This window comes from Ammodytes marinus (genome assembly GCF_949987685.1).
Source record: "Ammodytes marinus genome assembly, chromosome: 15".
Taxonomy (NCBI): domain Eukaryota; kingdom Metazoa; phylum Chordata; class Actinopteri; order Uranoscopiformes; family Ammodytidae; genus Ammodytes; species Ammodytes marinus.
In genome coordinates, this window is record NC_137219.1 from 9202536 (window position 1) to 9220389 (window position 17854).

Genomic DNA, 17854 nt, shown 5'->3' on the forward strand with positions numbered 1-17854 from the left:
AATATGCCCTTAAGCTTTATTTTCCTCTCTCTCTATTTCCATAGACCAGAGTTAATCTTTTTAAATTCATGTCAGATCAAGGCAGTTCTGTTTGTACATTAAACCATCAGGCTGTCCGTCAAACAAAGTCAGATAATCCAGTCGGTATTAAAATTGTTTGTTTAGTACAAGAAGTACCGGAGAATTTTCTCAACCCGTGACGGCAACCATAATCCTTCAGTTTAACTGGAAAAGTTTGAAGATGCATGTGTGTTTGTTTTTATTTGACAGCAATTATGAGGCGGAGTTTCAGTATGAGTTTTTTTTATATTTAAGGTATTATAAGGTCAAGAATTCATGCTCAATATTCGAGAGATCTTCTTTTTTTTCTTCATTGTAGCCTACTTTTATGTGCCCAGATTGGCTTTTGTTACTTGTTTTCTATTGGTTACTTGTTCTGTAAACAACGATTTCCTGAATCTTTTTCTCTCTGTATACTCTCATAACATTCACATTAGGTTACTGTACACTCTTTTCAGACCTGTCATTTATATATTCCCCTCAACTGTTCAGCATGTTATTATAGGATTTACTGTTTTATGAAAGATGAAATATGACTTAAGCCTGGAGGGATTCATCAGGGCAGAAATTAAATTGTCAGATCCAGAACCTGTTTTTAAATTTTTCCTCTCTCAGTCATCAATGACACCACTGCTGTGGATTTTCTCTTAGGTCTGTTTTTCCAACTCTGTGTGTGTGTGTGTGTGTGTGTGTGTGTGTGTGTGTGTGTGTGTGTGTGTGTGTGTGTGTGTGTGTGTGTGTGTGTGTGTGTGTGTGTGTGTGTGTGTGTGTGTGTGTGTGTGTGTGTGTGTGTGTGTGTGTGTGTGTGTGTGTGTGTGTGTGTGTGTGTGTGTGTGTGTGTGTGTGTGTGTGTGTGTGTGTGTGTGTGTGTGTGTGTGTGTGTGTGTGTGTGTGTGTGTGTGTGTGTGTGTGTGTGTGTGTGTGTGTGTGTGTGTGTGAGAGTGAGTGTGTGTTTGTGTATTTTGTTTTTTGTGTGTCTATCAGTTACTAATCCATATAAAGCCGTCCTGCCCTGGCAGAGGTTCAGTTTCACTTTGAGGAATGCCGCTCCTGACTTGCTGCCATTAAGGTCTGTCTCTGTACATGCGTATTGCCCTCACACACACACACACACACACACACACACACACTCATGTTGGTGCAGAAATTCCACCTCGCCACCATCAAAGCATTTGGACGTCTATACGTAACTACAGAGTAGCAGCAGCAGCAGCAGCAGCAGCATAAACCCTCTCAGCTCTGCACATTTTTAGCCTCTGAACGTGGATGGATGACATAATGACATATGTGCTGGACAGGACGTAAGAACTACAGCGTCAGCCAGCAAGACCTCCCGCGATTGGACGAGTCTCGCGTAAAAAAAAAAGTGGCTTCTGTGACACAGTGTTCTCTCGCAGTGCGACATGGAGTTTTAACAGCTGTCGGTGAGGTGTTGCTACAGGTGAGTGGATCTGCAGCTGTAACAGCGTGTATAAAAGTGTCCCGGCAACTTCACGCGCGCAAGTGGACGCGCCCTTTAGAGAGAGAAAAAAATAGCAAAAGAATTCGCCGTAATAGAACAAGGTTGCCGTCTGTATGATCTCGTGACATTGGTTCAGTTCTTTCCCACAACGCAAAAGTATCAGCATTCCCGTAGCCTACACACGATAAGATATCCGGTATGTTTCTGAATGTGTTGACCTGTTTATTTCCTATGTAGACCTGCGCAGACTCCCACAACGGGAATTGAAACTTTTGCTCGTAGTCCTCTCTGTGATCATGCTCTTTGCTTCACATAGAGAGCGTCAACAAATCTCCACTTTTCGGATCGTTTGACACACTCCAAAAACTGCTTTCTAAAAGTTCCTCGTGGGAAAAAAAAGTTAATTCTAAGGATTAGTAGGCTTATTATGATTCATCGCTCAAATGACCCCTCAACCAAAGTAATCCCAAACTCTCCAATGTGAGAATGTGCTGCCTTTTCATCATTACATAATTGTAGTAGCCTAGTCTAAGTGTCGTAAGCAAAACAAACAATTTGTACAACGAGACAAGCCTACATGACAAACAATAATTAGTCTGAAAAAAAATAGAGTCTATGACAATTTTCTTGGGCCAATGGGGACATCTTAAAACGTCTTGTTTTGTCTGAATATTGACCATAATCGAAAACCCAAAGTGATTGAGTTTACTTACTGTCAGTGTAAGACAAAGAAAAAGCAGCTTGTTCTCACATTTAAGAAGCCGGAACCACCTATTGATAACTATCAAAATATTAGTAGCCTAATACAAGACAGTCATCCCATTAATCAAAGAAGAGGAATACTTTTTTAAATAGTCTACAAATGAACTGAAACTGAAAAAAATATCGGATTAATCTGCAGCAGTTTGTATAATTTATCGGTTGCTGAAGTAATTTTGTGAAATAAAAATAATAATAAAAAATGAAAATAATAATTTGTTTCACCACTGAATAACAACACCCACTGAAAAGTCCCAAAGGCGCGATTATAAAATATATTACATTAACATTACATTTTTGTTGCATTGTTGCACCACAGATAACAGATGGATTTTGTTTTGTCTGGTGATAAATCTGTGCACTGTATACAGTATTTAGTGTTTCTGATATGGTGAGTTTGTGCTCAGGGTTGCAGCGTTGGGCAATTGTAATTTTCCATGTCTATAGTGTTATTTTAGGTATCAGTTAGTTGTCTGCAGCACTTTCATGAAATAGTGGAATCTTTCAGTTTGGCTCTTCCTCATCAGCAACCTTTGACCCCAGATGGCTAGCAACTGAGAGATGGCATGGCAGAAGAGTAGGCTACGTGTGACTGCTGTTGCAAAACATGTTAAATAAAAAGCTGTAGTCATAACAGCTCAGCAGTTTAAAAACACAACAACATTTTTGCAGAGGTTAAACTAGGTTGTCTACATTATACGTACAATACTTCACAAAGTCCCCTAGTATGTTTAGGTCATAGCTGACATGTTCTTAGACCACTGTTTTGTCATGTCATACCATCTGCCAACAGGAACAGTCTGTAAATACTTAACTATCCCTTTGTCTGCCTCTGTTGTTCCTACTTCTGAATTCTGTGCCAAGCAAAGCCTTTGACTTATGTGACAGACATGTCTTGAGGCCAAGAGAACAATGGGTAACAATGACTCAGCCTTTATCTTTACTATATCTGAAATCATTTAACGACACCCTATCAAACGCTCACAATGTTATAAATGAATTCCCAGGAATCTGTGTGCTTTTCCTCTCACTTCCGAGCAGCCATTTCTAGTAAAACGTTTGACAAAAACAAACAGTGTTACCACCTACAGTGTGAACGGTCAGGACCTTGGTCAAACAGTCATTTCCAACCCCCCCCCTGGTTGAAATCAATACACTGACCAAAAATCATGACACAGTGTTCCTGCAGGCTTGAGCTATTGCTTTATATAGTAACTGAGCTCTGCACGCTGTGTTTACACAGTCATTCGCTGCTAACCATTAAAGCCTGATCAGGAGAGCAGGACCAGGCTGACATAGCCAAGCACAATGGCCCTTTATGGAAAGCTGAGTAGCTCAACTGTATAATGACTCTTGCTTCCTTCTTTCTCACTCCCTCTTTGAACTGGTCACTCACTCTTAAACTTTCCTTTAGCTAAAATATAATGTAATTCAACTCACTCTTCTTGAGTCACTTTTTTCTGTCCTTCTCTTATTGTATGTGCCCCTCAAACTCTCTCTTTCTCTGCTTCGCTCCCCCCTCCCCTTTCCGTCCCTGAAACTTTTGGTCATATGACCAGCAAAAAAAAAAAATCTGGCTGACTGTAGGGTGAGAGGTGAGGGAGCTCGCGGGCTGAACAGATTCGATTGTGCAACTCTGCAAAGCCTTCAGGACAAACTAGCAATAACCTTCTTGTGTTTTTGCTCGGTGACGCACGCGCAAAATCTCTAAGAAAACCATATCTCATACAGAGACTGGTGGTACAGTAAAACAAATATATTCTTGTGATTCTCAAGGGTCAGAGCAGAGCCGGCCCGAGGCATAAGCCAACTAAGCGGTCGCTTAGGGCCCCCGACCGCCAGGGGGGGCCCCTCCAAAAAAGAAATAATAATATATATATATATATATATTTTTTTTTTAGTTTGTGTGTTTGATATTAACATCATATTGTGCAAATGTGAGTTATCATACAAGAAAAGGAATAAAATGTTTTGGTCTAGATAATTAATAGCCTAAAAATGTAATCAGTTCATCTGGGAGGTAATCCGAGGTTATCTGATCATGTCACGTTCACATCCATGCACAGTGTGTATTGAGTTTATTTAAAAACAATTGGAAATGGGGCTGCCCTCAGTTGCCCATGCACTGTGTATAGTCTATAGCCTATTTCAGCCTCGTCTGTGAAAAAAAAGATACAGTAGCTGGACAACAGAGTTCTTCTGCTTCGTTCCTCTCACTGCATTTAAATGCATTCATTATATTTTAGAGAAATATGTCCTGTAAAAGAAAAAGAGCTCCAAGCCCAACCCAGAGGACCCTGCATAATATTTTATTTTATGTTAATATTTTTATGGAAAATCCATGTGTCCTTCTTCAATAGCATCTAATTCATCTGACCCAGTGTCTCCAAATTATTTGTACACACAAAAATTCTCAGATTTAGCCTCTTAATTTTCCTCTTAAAGTGCACCAGATTCATGCATTTCACTTTAAAAAGGTTAAAAAAATCTCCCGGGGGGGCATACCCCTGGACTCCCCTAGGAGGGTCTGAATCTCGGCTGTCTAATAATTTCACACAGCTGCACAATGGAGGCACTAGCGGAAAACACTGGGTGTGTGAATGATATTTAACAAAGATCTATAGTTTCAGCAGCGCTAACATTGGAGAGGGGCCCCCTAATCATATTTCGCTTAGGGCCCCATGAAGGCTTGGGCCGGCTCTGGGTCAGAGTTGTGGTGTCACTACAGTAGGAACTTGGTTTGCCTCTTGTTATGCCTAAAATGGATCTACTTTTGCTCATTTAAAAGGAACTTCACGCAGATCAATTCGCTGTAACTAAGAGGCAGAAATTCTCCAACTCAAGGGCTGATTTGTTCTGCTTGAAGCTGCAGCCGCGAGTGACGCTGTGGAATGCAAAGATTTCATGTTCGCTGTATGTGCCTTTGCTTAGTCGTGCATATTGTTAAACACTTTATGACAGGAATTTATATGTAATTACCAAGCAATGCAATTGTAAACTTAGTGTAAATATTCCAAACGTATAAAGTATGAATAAGCAATAGGTGGAAGAGAACTAAGAGTTCATCTTTATCATTCTAATGAGGACCCTGCAACATTAACATTCAGAATATATATGTATATTAGATTTGAGATTCAACATAATTTATTTATCATTTTCAAAACAATAATAGGAGCAGTCGTTATTAGCGTGTGCATGCTTTTACCATTGTATAGTGTGTCTGCTGGACCTTTTTGACCTCCACATTTCTAGATGCCTTTAAGGCTTAAATATACAGTTGTCCTCAAAGTAACATCTGTCATTATTAGAGCCCGAATGATACATGCGCCCAGGGCTGGACTGGCCATCGGGCGTACCGGGCAATGCCCGGTGGGCCGGCAGGCATTTTGGGCCGGGCCGGGTCCATTTAAAAAAATAAATAAATAAAAAAATTAAAAATGTAATGGACCCTCGGCTGTGTGACTCGGCCCGGCCAAGTCACACAGCCGAGGGCCGAGGTCCCTTCCCTCCTCTCGGGAGTGCCATGGACATATAAATGTACGTGCAGGCTGTCAACTTCACCTGAAAGTTAAATACAAGTTTGTCCCAGGCCATTCCTCATTATGATTGGTTGGGCCTGGCCCAATCACACACACAGCAGAGGGCCGCCCATTCAGAGGCTGCATTGAATTGTAATATCACGCATTCAACTTCTACTCTGTAATTATGAGCATATGACGATGGTCAGTTACGTCCAGGGCCGTCGGAGATGCGGACAGGCTTTGGGGGCCCAAGGCAGAGGGGGGCTGCACCCAAAAAAAATCAAAACTTATTTTTAAAATTTCTTACTTATCTTTGAAGGCCCAGAAAAATTTTATTTAGGGAAAAAAGACAGATATCAGGGGCCTTTCATTCGTCAGTACATTTTTGTTATTTTTTAAATAACATTGTTCGGGGCTACGAAGATCAGGGGCCTATATTGGGCCATTAAAAAATACAAACGAAGGGAAAAAATTCCCAAAGCTGACTGGATTTTTTGAACATGTACATTTCTTCTTTCTGCTTTTTTTGCCAGGGCCGATTTTTTGTCCCAGTCCAGCCCTGCATGCGCCAGTCCGATATTGTCACTGAATAAAATTGCAGTTCAGACATACCTGTCTCAATAACAGGCCATAGCACGTTCTGCTCAGTACACAAGATGATCACAATATTTTAAATAACACGATTTGATTTTATCATATCGTACATTATTCTATGGTTATGTAAAAGGAATAGTGCAGCATGTTGAGGGGCGAAACAACACATATTTGCTTTCCTGCTAGGAGTCATATGTACTTAGCTTAACTTATCTTAACTTAGCTTAGCGAGAAAAAAAATACTGTAAGCAGCAGGGAAACAGCTCGCTGGCTATGTCCCAATATTAAAAGGGATATCATGAGGTTGATTTTGTTTGTCTCTTGACAGGACATGCTGGAATTACCTGGTGCAGCATGCGGATGTCTGTTTCATACGTGTAGGACATGCTTTTTTAAGAATTGGTCTCTATCTTGAACCCGCCTTCTTACAAGAGATGAATCGCCTTGTTTGTATGTTGTCCAGATTTGGTAGATGTAGACTACAGTTACCAGTAATGCCCTGTGAATCTTCAGTGGAGCACAATTCTAGTCGTAGTTGATTCCCCTCATCTTTGAAAGTGGTATACGTTTTCCATGTAACTCTTAGAAAGAAAGTGAACGATTTTATTTCTCAAAAATGTCAAAACACTTAACACAATTGGCTGATGTAATGATGTTGTTTTTGATATGTCAAAATATAGGCTACAGTATTGGTACGGACCTCAAAAAGGTTCAGTATCAGGTAGCTGTTATTAGCTGACATTTGCCTGGATGCTAACTGCAGAGTTTTCGTAGTTCTGAATATAGAAATAAAGTCATAAAATAGAAAAAAGCCTGTGCACAGCATGCAAAAGGTGCTGGTAGGCGGAACATATTTCAAAACACCAAGGAAAAATACCCGAATGTGGAGTGCTGCTATATGTATACCGCACACTTGAGACATGAGGGACTTGCAGGATATCTTTAGAGTGACGAGTTTGGCACACAGCTTTATCAGGAAACATTTAATGTAGAAACACAGTCCTTGAGATTTGATGGGAAACTTCAAGATAAGGGTGTTTGAAAACCTCTTGACTGGTTGTGTTTTTTGTGATTCATTGCTCACATACACAGCTCGGCCCCAAAAAAAGTTGCCAACTGGATTTTACTAAGCAAATAGGCAAGAGCCCTCCATCGGTCAAAAACTGCAGTGATTAATATGTTTCAGTTGGCAACAAGTTATTTAACCCTAACTGAAGCAGTGTATAGCTTCTTATTTCTTAAACAACTTGCAATTTGCTTAGAAAAATCCAGGTGGCAAACTTTTTTTGGCAGGGCAGTGTATGTGTATGTACTAAGTTAAGAGATGAAGACAACCAACAGGTTCCAGTTAGTACAGAGATTATCTGCCTTGACATAAGGGAGTTGTTTTACTACTTGGAAAAATAGGAGGAAATATAGTGTTTGGTCAGCGGCAGCTACTGGTGGTGTCTGGCAGGAATTCATTCATGCCTTGTGTTGCTTTAAATAGTGTGAATGAGCGCTTCATCCGGCTGAAGTCTGCACAATCTCAGTTGTTCCTCTGTGACTCACTCTCTTTCAGTGTGACTGGTAACGGTGGTTATGTGAAGAAGAGAGGAAGGAAAACAGACTTTATTCTGGTTCAAACCGACAAATGAACAAGCTTATTTTTGCTCATTGATCAGAGTCTGTCACTGCAGATTATTTTCATTATTGATTAATGTGATGATAATTCTGTCTATTCGGCCTCGGGCATTTTTACCTAAGGATGACCTAAATGGTTAATTGATTATCACAGATACATTTTCTTTCAATTAAGTAATTCTTCTTAAGCTCTTCTTTGATCTTGTATTGATAAATACTGTTTCTGGTTTATCAGAATAAATGATTTATCCCATGTTCCATCTTTAGACCCTCAAATAAATAAAAATAAACTCTTTATAAATTAAATACTTAGCCTACAAATGGTAGATACATATTGAATATGCAAATACTTGACTTGGAAAAAGTTCCTTATTCTGCAAAAAACAAACTAAAAACACGAAGACCATTGTCTTGGGGCGAAAGCTATGGCATAAAGCAGCTTAATTGAAAGTGTATTTTCTATTTCAGCTGCAAGGAAGTGAAACTGTGGGTGTATAACACCCACCCACCCTTCCACACACACACACACACACACACACACACACACACACACACACACACACACACACACACACACACACACACACACACACACGAAGATCGGCATATTCACATGATCCCATTAGCTTGTTTTCAATATGCTGAAGTCTCTCATTTATCAAAACTTAACCTGTTTTTTTTTCTCTCATTTTCTGCAGGATAAACATACACCACACACAGACAGATCTCTGCCAGGATACATTGGATTGTGCCGATTCACACATTTGCCAACCACTTCCCCTTTTCTCCTGTGGAACACAAAATTGCAGAGGACTCTTTGAAATGTCAGAATGGATTACTTTCAAACCCCTGAAACCTGTCCAATCTGGACCCACAGCCATGCAATGATCATGGTTTGACTGGTGCTTTGGGAGCTGTCTGATCCTGATTCAAAGGCATGAGGTCAGTCATGTTGGAGCTTGGCTCTGTGGACGACGGACCCGTCTGCAAGTTTGTTTACCCGCCGTTTTTATGCAGAGAAACTTATGAGCCGTTGAACGTGTTTCATGTAGCAACTGGCTTTTCCTCTGGAACGCTTGCTCTGCCTGCTGGCGGTGGCTGGGATCACCCATGTATAGTACCATTACACTGCTCACAACCCTAATCCCTTGGTAAATGTGTACTTAGTGATTATATTTGTGTGTACAATTTGTGGAAAAATGAAGGAACTAAGGACATCTGCTCACGGGAGCCTCTACCTTGATGACCAAGGGAATTTCATCTGTTGAAAGTCTGACCCCAATGGGATAAAAACTAATAACTTTGAACTGTGTGAGACTGAAAGACTTAATAGAGTATTATTTATTTAGAAAACTGGAATACGCTTCTACCTCTTTCCCACAATGAATTGCCCTCAGAGGAAGAAGCGCCCCACTCGGGACTCTGATTTCTCGGCTATCGCGGTTCCCTCCATGCACGGGTCCGGGTATCTGGACTACACGGTTGAGACCCATGCTTCACGGTCCCTCAAGGCCATGGAGGAATTCAGGCGGCATGAGATGCTGTGTGACATGGTGCTGCATGTCACATACAAAGAAAGGACAGTGGACTTCAAGGTAAGACACTGCACTCTAAATGAGACTAGCATGAGTATGTTGCCCTGAAAGTGACTAAATGTAGTAAAACGTTATCAGACAAGTCAAAGCTTTAAAAATTATTTCAAAATCCCCAGATTATTACGTTGTTATTCCCTAATCATTAGAAATCAGGCCTACACTGTAAATATAGAACAATTGCGTTATGGGGCAGAGGCTAAAGCATTATCAATATGTTGTGTTGTTAAATGAGTAAAACGAAAAGCCTTTCTTTCTTTCTTTCTTTCTTTCTTTCTTTCTTTCTTTCTTTCTTTCTTTCTTTCTTTCTTTCTTTCTTTCTTTCTTTCTTTCTTTCTTTCTTTCTGTCTTTCTTTCTTTCTTTCTTTCTTTCTTTGATCTAAACTTTAAGGTGAACATAGCATAGCCACATGGTGTCTGTAAACACATAAGCAGCATCAGCTAGCTAGCAGCTTAGTTAGCGTTGATTTGCTTGCTAAATGAATACTACTACTACTCGATTATTATTTTAAAAGCAAAAATTAAATTTTACAGCCTCAACAATTAATAAAGAAAAAAATGATCAGAGTAATCGATCAATGTTAATATAGGTATTGGTTGCAAGTTAGCTGCAGTTTCACTCTTACCGATATCTTTGGGTTGTCAAATGCTGCTTTGAGAGAAGAGGATCGATAAATATTTCACTTATTTGAAGTTAAAGTCTAAGCCTTTCTTTTAAAACTCCATTTTATTTATTCAACCAACAATTGTATTTATGATTGTGTACGTTATTTTTGCCAGATAACTTTTTTTATTGCATTTTGTCACTTCTGGGGCTCCATAGTCGAGGGGCCGTTTATCATTCAGTCACACTCCCAAGTATGATAAATGCAGGGTTTTTATTCCCAGGTGCATAAGGTGGTATTGGCCTCCTGTAGCCCCTACTTCCGAGCCATGTTCACCAGCAGCTTCAAAGAGTGTCGCGCCTCCGAGGTCACCCTATGCGACATCTGCCCCGAGGTGGTGGGAAAACTGATTGACTTTGCCTACACTGCCAACATCACAGTGGGAGAGAAGTGTGTGTTGCATGTTCTGTTGGCTGCTATGAGGTAAACATGAAAGTATTTACACAGTAGCACATGATGAAAAATCTGAATAAAGACACAGATTCATTCATTATTTTGACATTCCTCATATCTTTTGAGATCTACAAGTTTCAATTATACTTATTTTTCTTTCCATTTTCTGTTCTTCTACAAGGTTTCAGGTAGAAGACGTGGCCAAGGCGTGCTGCGATTTCCTTACTAAGCACCTGGAGCCCGCTAATGTCATCGGCATCGCCCGCTTTGCTGAGGGGATCGGCTGCACGGAGTTGCACCAGCGCAGTCGAGAGTACATCAATACACACTTCAGCGAGGTGAGGCGCGAAAAAATACAGAAAAGCACAAGCACACATGTATTCCTTTTTTAAATACAGTGAAGTCACCCTACATCACCCTGAGATAGCTCCAGGACAACAGCTTCGAAAACATGCTACAACCTGCACTGAAATAGAAAGAGAAATACGAGCGAGCCAAGAGAAATTTGTCGATAATCATAATCTCATAATAATCTACTTTTCGCTCCCACAGGTAATAAAAATACACGTATAATACAAGTTTAGAAAGTTGCATCTCTATAATACAAAAGGCCCACTGCACAAATGTCTTTGTTTTACTTTAGCCGAGCTGTTTGGTCTGATTTGAAATGAAGGAGAATCAGTTGAAACTGTATGACCCCTTAAGAGGTGTAAAATTACCATTGGTCATTTGCCAGCAACCCATATTTCACCAGTCCACCGGATTAATTAACCATTTTTGTCATGTGTGTAATATTTCATATTATCCTGTCGTTAACCTCGAGATTTGTTCCTATCTTCTCTGCCTGCTCTTTGTACTGGAGTAGCCCTAAAGCTACAGGGCATTATAGCCTAGACATATATGCACCTCCTATCAATCACAGCAGCTCAAATCATCTGTTAATACTGTGCTTTGCTTGTGTTTTTATGATACTGTAACTGTGGTAACTGGGGCAGCTGCAGTGTTTAATGGTTACCTGAATCCCATGGCATGTGATCTATTTCAAGGACAAACTTGCACATTGCGCAAGTTCTCTTTAGTTTTTGCCGCTTTGAATGCTCTCTTCGTATCTAATCTATTACACCTTCCTACCCACTTCCATCCATACACTGAATAATACCTTCGCTAAGAAACTAATCCATCAAATGTATAAACGCATTACGTCCCTTCATCCCTTCCTTTCTGACCATGTTCTTTTGTGCTGTTGCATTCCTCTGTCTCAGGTGACTAAAGAGGATGAGTTCTTCAGCCTCTCCCACTGCCAGCTGCTGGAGCTCATCAGTCAGGACAGTCTGAAGGTGCTCTGTGAATCTGAGGTGTGTGCAAACTGATAAGGAACATTATGGAAATGATTGGATGTTCTGTCCCTTCTGAAATCATGTTCAACACATATATCTTCATAATTGTTCTATTTTGTTGTTGAACTGTGTCAGTAAAAGGCAAACGTAATGTATGTCAAAGGATAAGATTAACATTGTAAGGTATTTCAATCCAGTCCATGGCTGTTGGTTTGACTATCAGCTAAAACATTCATTCGAGAGAGAGGTCTAGTTTTCTTTTCGTTATTTTACCTTCCTGATGCAGCAGAAACAACTAGAAGTCAAGGACACTTGCACTAACTGACATTCAAAGTGTAAATTTGGTCTGTAGAGTGAAGAGTCTTGAATTTTGTCTGTCAGTAAATCTGCACTCATGCTATGAGTCCACGTTCAGAGTGTAAACAAAGCAAATATTGATGTGACTTCATCATGTCTCCATGTCAGGTGTATAAAGCCTGCACAGACTGGGTTCGCTGGGATATGGAGGGTAGAGCCCAGTACCTGCACGCCCTCCTGAATGCCGTCCATATCTACGCCCTGCCACCTAAGTTCCTAAAGAACCAGCTCCTGTCCTGCCCCATCCTCAGCAAGGTACAACTACAGCCTTTTGTTTAATATTTTCATGGTATGGAAATCACCTACTTTGCCTGTACTCTTTACAGGCTTTTAATATTTCTGTCTTTCTTTTAACTCTAGGCCAACTCCTGTAAGGACTTCCTGTCTAAGATCTTTCAGGATATGACCCTGAGGAAGCTGCCTCCTGCACCTAACCGTGGAACTCAACTCATCTATGTGGCCGGCGGGTAGTTATTTCATCTTTACTTTCCTCTACAACATTGCTTTGCTCTGCGATGCTTTACTGGTTTAACACTTGTTGTAGGACTCTCTGTAGGCTGTTACTTTGTCATTTCCGATATTGATCATCCGAAACTAATTATACTTAGAAATTACACTTTTTGCTAATGGCTTGCTCACTCTTTATGACATTTATGTTACTTAGTTAAGGTGCATTCATGTCCCCTTATGATACACAACTTGTGTGTTGGTCTTCCATTAATAAACATCAAGACAACAATCTCTTGATCAAGAAAATGTCTCAGTCTGCCACCCAGTGGCTGTGAATGTTCTTCCACCCTGTCTTAATTCCAGGGGTGCTTTGTTCGGTTCATGAATGCATCCTCCTATTTTGAAATGTATAGTGGCATACTGAACTATTTGTCTCCTTCATTAAAAACATATGGGTTATTTACCAAAGTTGCAAGCTTAACACTACCATTTACTTTTCAGATATTACACTTTTTCTGAGTGAATTGCACTTTTTGAGTTACTTTATGGCCATGTTAATCTGTTTATATTTTTTATTAGCATCGTTAATTGAAGTATTTGGGTTCTGTCTGGTATAAAAGCACAGCATGTATCATAACAAAATGTCCTTGTTTGGGTATTTTTCTACTGTTTACATTTATACTTTTTTTTTTCAAGAATGCATCTAAAAAATCTGGACAACATTAAGAGTTAACTACCCCACTTATTATTTCCACGTCTTTGTTCAGATACCAGCAGCATTCACTGGACTCCATGGAGGCCTATGATCCCAGGGGGAACGTCTGGCTAAAACTGGCTGACATGGGGTCTCCGTGCAGTGGTCTGGGAGCCTGTGCCCTGTTTGGACTGCTATACACTGTAGGTCACACCGATTACCTCATAGTGACTAAATCCCCTGTACACATTTTATATTTAATACTGTAATCATTGTACACTTTTGCTTTTTCTCCCTTGTCAGATTCTACCTGAATGAACAAATGTTTGTTGTGAGAAGTTTAGGAGATCAACATAATCTCTGCTCTAATCCCTCGGTTCTTGTTAAATCTAGGTCGGAGGCAGGAACCTGTCGCTTGCAACCAACACAGAATCCAGCGCCCTGTGCTGCTACAACCCAATGACCAACCAGTGGAGCCAGCGAGCTTCACTCAACACACCCAGGAACAGGGTCGGGGTGGGCATGGTCGACGGCTGCATCTACGCTGTTGGAGGTTCCCAGGGCTCCACGCATCACGACACGGTGGAGAGGTGAGGCATTCCTGAGGTGTGTGTGTGTGTGTGTGTGTATTTGTCTGTGTGTGTGTGTGTGTGTGTGTGTGTGTGTGAGGATTTATTTCTGTAACTAGGCACTCCAGAGGTAATTTGACTTTAATGGTGAGCACGGATTTGCTCCACTACACAAACACACACACACACACACACACACACACACACACACACACACACACACACACACACACACACACACACACACACACACAAACTCTCTTAGATTAAGTGCATTTACTTTCAGTGTAAGTAGGGATAATGACACCAGAGGGAAGGAGTGAGTAGCTAGCTGCCATTCAACCTAAGGAGTAGTGGAGAAGTTTTCAGGTATTCCTCTTAACCTAATGAGGCAGCGAGACGCGGGCTCTTTCAAAACATGTTGAGACGCACTTCACAGGAATGCCGTTCTGGTCGGGGAATGCTTTACATCTTGTTGCTGGCGCCTCCAACGAGCAGGGAGGAGTTTTTTTTAATGCTGGTATAAATCAATTTCAATCAATTAATAATGAAAAACTCATGTCAAAATGACAGTTTATTTTGATACTATTAGCTTTTTTCTCTCGCATCAAAAGAACCGTTCTTCAGATGTAAACTTATATTAGGAGGATATAGTTTTCTTACAGATGCTAGTCACAAGGGAATTATTATTAATTGAACGTGAAACGCATCAAAGAGAGATTAGAGACTTTATTAACAATGAAGATGCTTGCCAACATGTAAGAGATTCAACAGAGAGCTAGAACTTCAAGTATGTTGTAGTGTGTTCGAGTATGCTAAATTGAGATTATGTTTCATTATTAATTGTCAGTTAAATGGATCCTTCTTGCGTGTTGTAATTTCAGGTTTTTAGAGCGCAGGGTCAGTGTCAGCACATTTAACGAATAAGTGATTTGCATTAAATGTTTTTTTTTTTACTAGAGGGCATTCTGCCAATGTCCGAGGGACAGCTGATGCAACATCAGCCACTTTCCTATCTGCAGTTTACAGCTCGACTGCACCAAGAGCGAGGAACTGAACCAACAATCTTTTAATCATTAACCAGTCAGTGAACATGTACTCCAACCTGACGTTGCCGTTTTTGTTATACCTCGCAATATTTTGAATTTCCAAAGTTCCTACCATTAAAGGAATAGTTCAATATTTTGGGAGATAGGCGTATTTGCTTTCTTGTCAAGAATTAGACGACAAGATTGATTGATTGATGTTTAAAAATATATTAAATAGCATACGGTATGATGAGGTTAATTTGACTCTTATAACTTTTAAGACCACTTTTTAATAAGTATTTGTAGGCTTCTGTTTGACCACAGAGTCATGTGGACTTCCTTGTTTCCGTCTGCTCTCCGTGTTGTTACAACCTCTTTGGCTTCAAATAAAGCTTGTCAATAGTTGCCAAACATGGCTGCCAGTTTAACCTAATCCACTTAAAATTGACTGGCTTGTGTAGATTGGGAATGTCGCTACACACAGCCGCTGCCCACAGGAATAATTTAAAAGTTTTTCAGCACTGAAACACTATATATACGTAAATGGTTATTTTGTAATGGATTTATATGTGACGCCATTGTGATTTGTTCGACAAATTACCACTTCATTGACTACATTTGCACTGCACTTGTTTGGTTTTTCAGGTGGGACCCAGAGTCTAATCGCTGGTCCTTCGTTTGCCCGATGTCTGTGGCTCGTCTGGGCCCCGGAGTAGCGGCGTGTGGGGGGGCTCTGTACGTGGTGGGGGGTTATGATGGACAGAACCGCTGGAACACTGCTGAAAAATACCAGCCTGACACTAACACCTGGCAACAGCTGGCACCCATGAACACTATACGCAGTGGACTGGGTGAGTGTGTGTGTGTGTGTGTGTTTGATTTAGCTATGTCCAAATAATTGTTTTTAAAATAGATATGTTTGTTTTTAAGTTTTTAAGTTATAAAAGCAAATAATGAAGTGACGTCATTACATTTCTGAACCAACTTCTGCGCGTCAAAAAATGATTTTGTGCTTGGTTAATGTAAATGTAATTGGTTATTACTCAATCACTTTCTTGCTAAGAGTTTGATGACAAAATCGATATGATTCTAATGTCAGTGTGTTTGAAGTAAGGCTTCAGTCAGCAACTTTAATGCTAAGCTAACCTGCTGCTGTATGGTTCAAGCTTCATATTTACCATACAGAATCGTAGTTATCTTCTCATCCAACTACAACCTATTTTACAATTTTTTTTCTAGCTGTACCTTTTAAATTCTCCCTCTCTATCTGTCTTTGCAGGGCTGGTGTGTATGAACTCTTACCTGTACGCAATAGGAGGGTATGATGGGCGGAGCCAGCTGTCTTCTGTGGAGCGATATAATATAGCCAGGAACCTGTGGGAGCCCAGGGCCCCCATGCAGTACTGTCGCAGTGCACACGGAGCCACAGTCCACCAGGGACGCATCTTCGTACTGGGTCAGTTAAATCATTAATGGCAAAATAATAAAGAGATTGGAATTGGTGTTTCAACTCAAAGCTTGTATTGACGTTTCAATCGCCGTATGATTTAATTTCATAAATCCACTTTATGAAATGAAATAAATTGAGAAACCCCCCAAAAATGTTGCATTGAAATTTTCTTTTTTTCCTAATCTGTTTGTAGTTTGCTAAATGAATTGCTAAAAGACAGAATGATTCAATTTAATTCATAATTGACACAGCTGTTTCCTAATTGCCTTATTAAACGTGTGTGTCTGTGTTTGTGTTTGTCGTATATCCAGGGGGTTTTAACCAACACGGCTTCCTGTCCAGTGTTGAGTCTTATTGCCCGGACAAAAATGAATGGACTTGCGTGACGGACATGCCTGTGGGTCGCAGCGGCATGGGCGTGGCTGTTACCATGGAGCCCTGTCCCGGCAGCCTCCCAGAACAAGAGGAGGACGAAGAAGGACCAACATAGAGACCATGGATGAAACGTGTCCATGTCTCAAGTGTTGAAAACGGTCGGAAGTGGTGCTGCTTCGTTCAAGAGAGGGGTGAAGTGCATTAAATTGAAGAAAACAAAGAAAAACGTCCGATATGAAAACTTGTATATCCCCCACCTTCATGGAACTTATTTTTTGTCATATCCCATGGAGTGCTGCAGATCCCACTTGCATGGAAAAGTTTGAAGAGGAAGAATTATTTCTACATCTGCTCGGAGGGGGGAACAAGTGATGGAGAAAAACCTGTTGCACGACGGCGGTGACCTCGCAATGAACAAGGTGCTACAGATGTAAACAACTCAAATAATGGTACTATTTAATTAAATAGTGTTGCTCCACAGCGGTTTTTAATCTCAGTGTTCAATTTTATTGGTAAGTACAAAGTGAACTTTGAACGGCCTTCAGCGTCCCAATTTGGAATCCTCCTCCGTGTTGTATCTCTACCTCTGTCCGTGTCTAAATGAGCACTTTCCTTTGTGTTTTTGTGCCAATATAGTTTCACGCAAAACTGCCATTTAAAAAAAAAAAGATTGTATTGATTGTTTTTGTGTGTGTGTTTACTTCTATTTTGTCCTGTGTTATTGAAAAATAAAGTTAATTGAATCATGTAAAAATTATAAATATTTCATTTCATTTTCTCATATGACACATGAGTACAAATGTGTGTTTAACTGGACCTCTTGTGATCTCAATTATGAGGATGTGTTCACAACATGTAACAATGCATGCACTGCCACTAGATGGTGGAATAAGTTCAAAAACAGCTGCGAGCCAGAACTTCAATG

At 40.4% G+C, this 17854-nt stretch overlaps 1 protein-coding gene across 1 annotated transcript; it reads left to right on the forward strand.

The window, feature by feature from the left end:
* Positions 1 to 1255: 1255 nt before the first annotated feature.
* Positions 1256 to 17634, forward strand: keap1a (kelch-like ECH-associated protein 1a). Its single transcript, XM_080041919.1, has 12 exons — positions 1256 to 1501; positions 8718 to 9614; positions 10500 to 10699; positions 10851 to 11007; positions 11932 to 12024; positions 12472 to 12618; positions 12724 to 12830; positions 13581 to 13710; positions 13901 to 14097; positions 15750 to 15955; positions 16384 to 16560; positions 16866 to 17634. Exons 2-12 carry the CDS (start codon positions 9402 to 9404, stop codon positions 17042 to 17044), a joined length of 1806 nt encoding a protein of 601 aa, XP_079898045.1. The 5' UTR covers positions 1256 to 1501; positions 8718 to 9401; the 3' UTR covers positions 17045 to 17634.
* Positions 17635 to 17854: the final 220 nt, after the last annotated feature.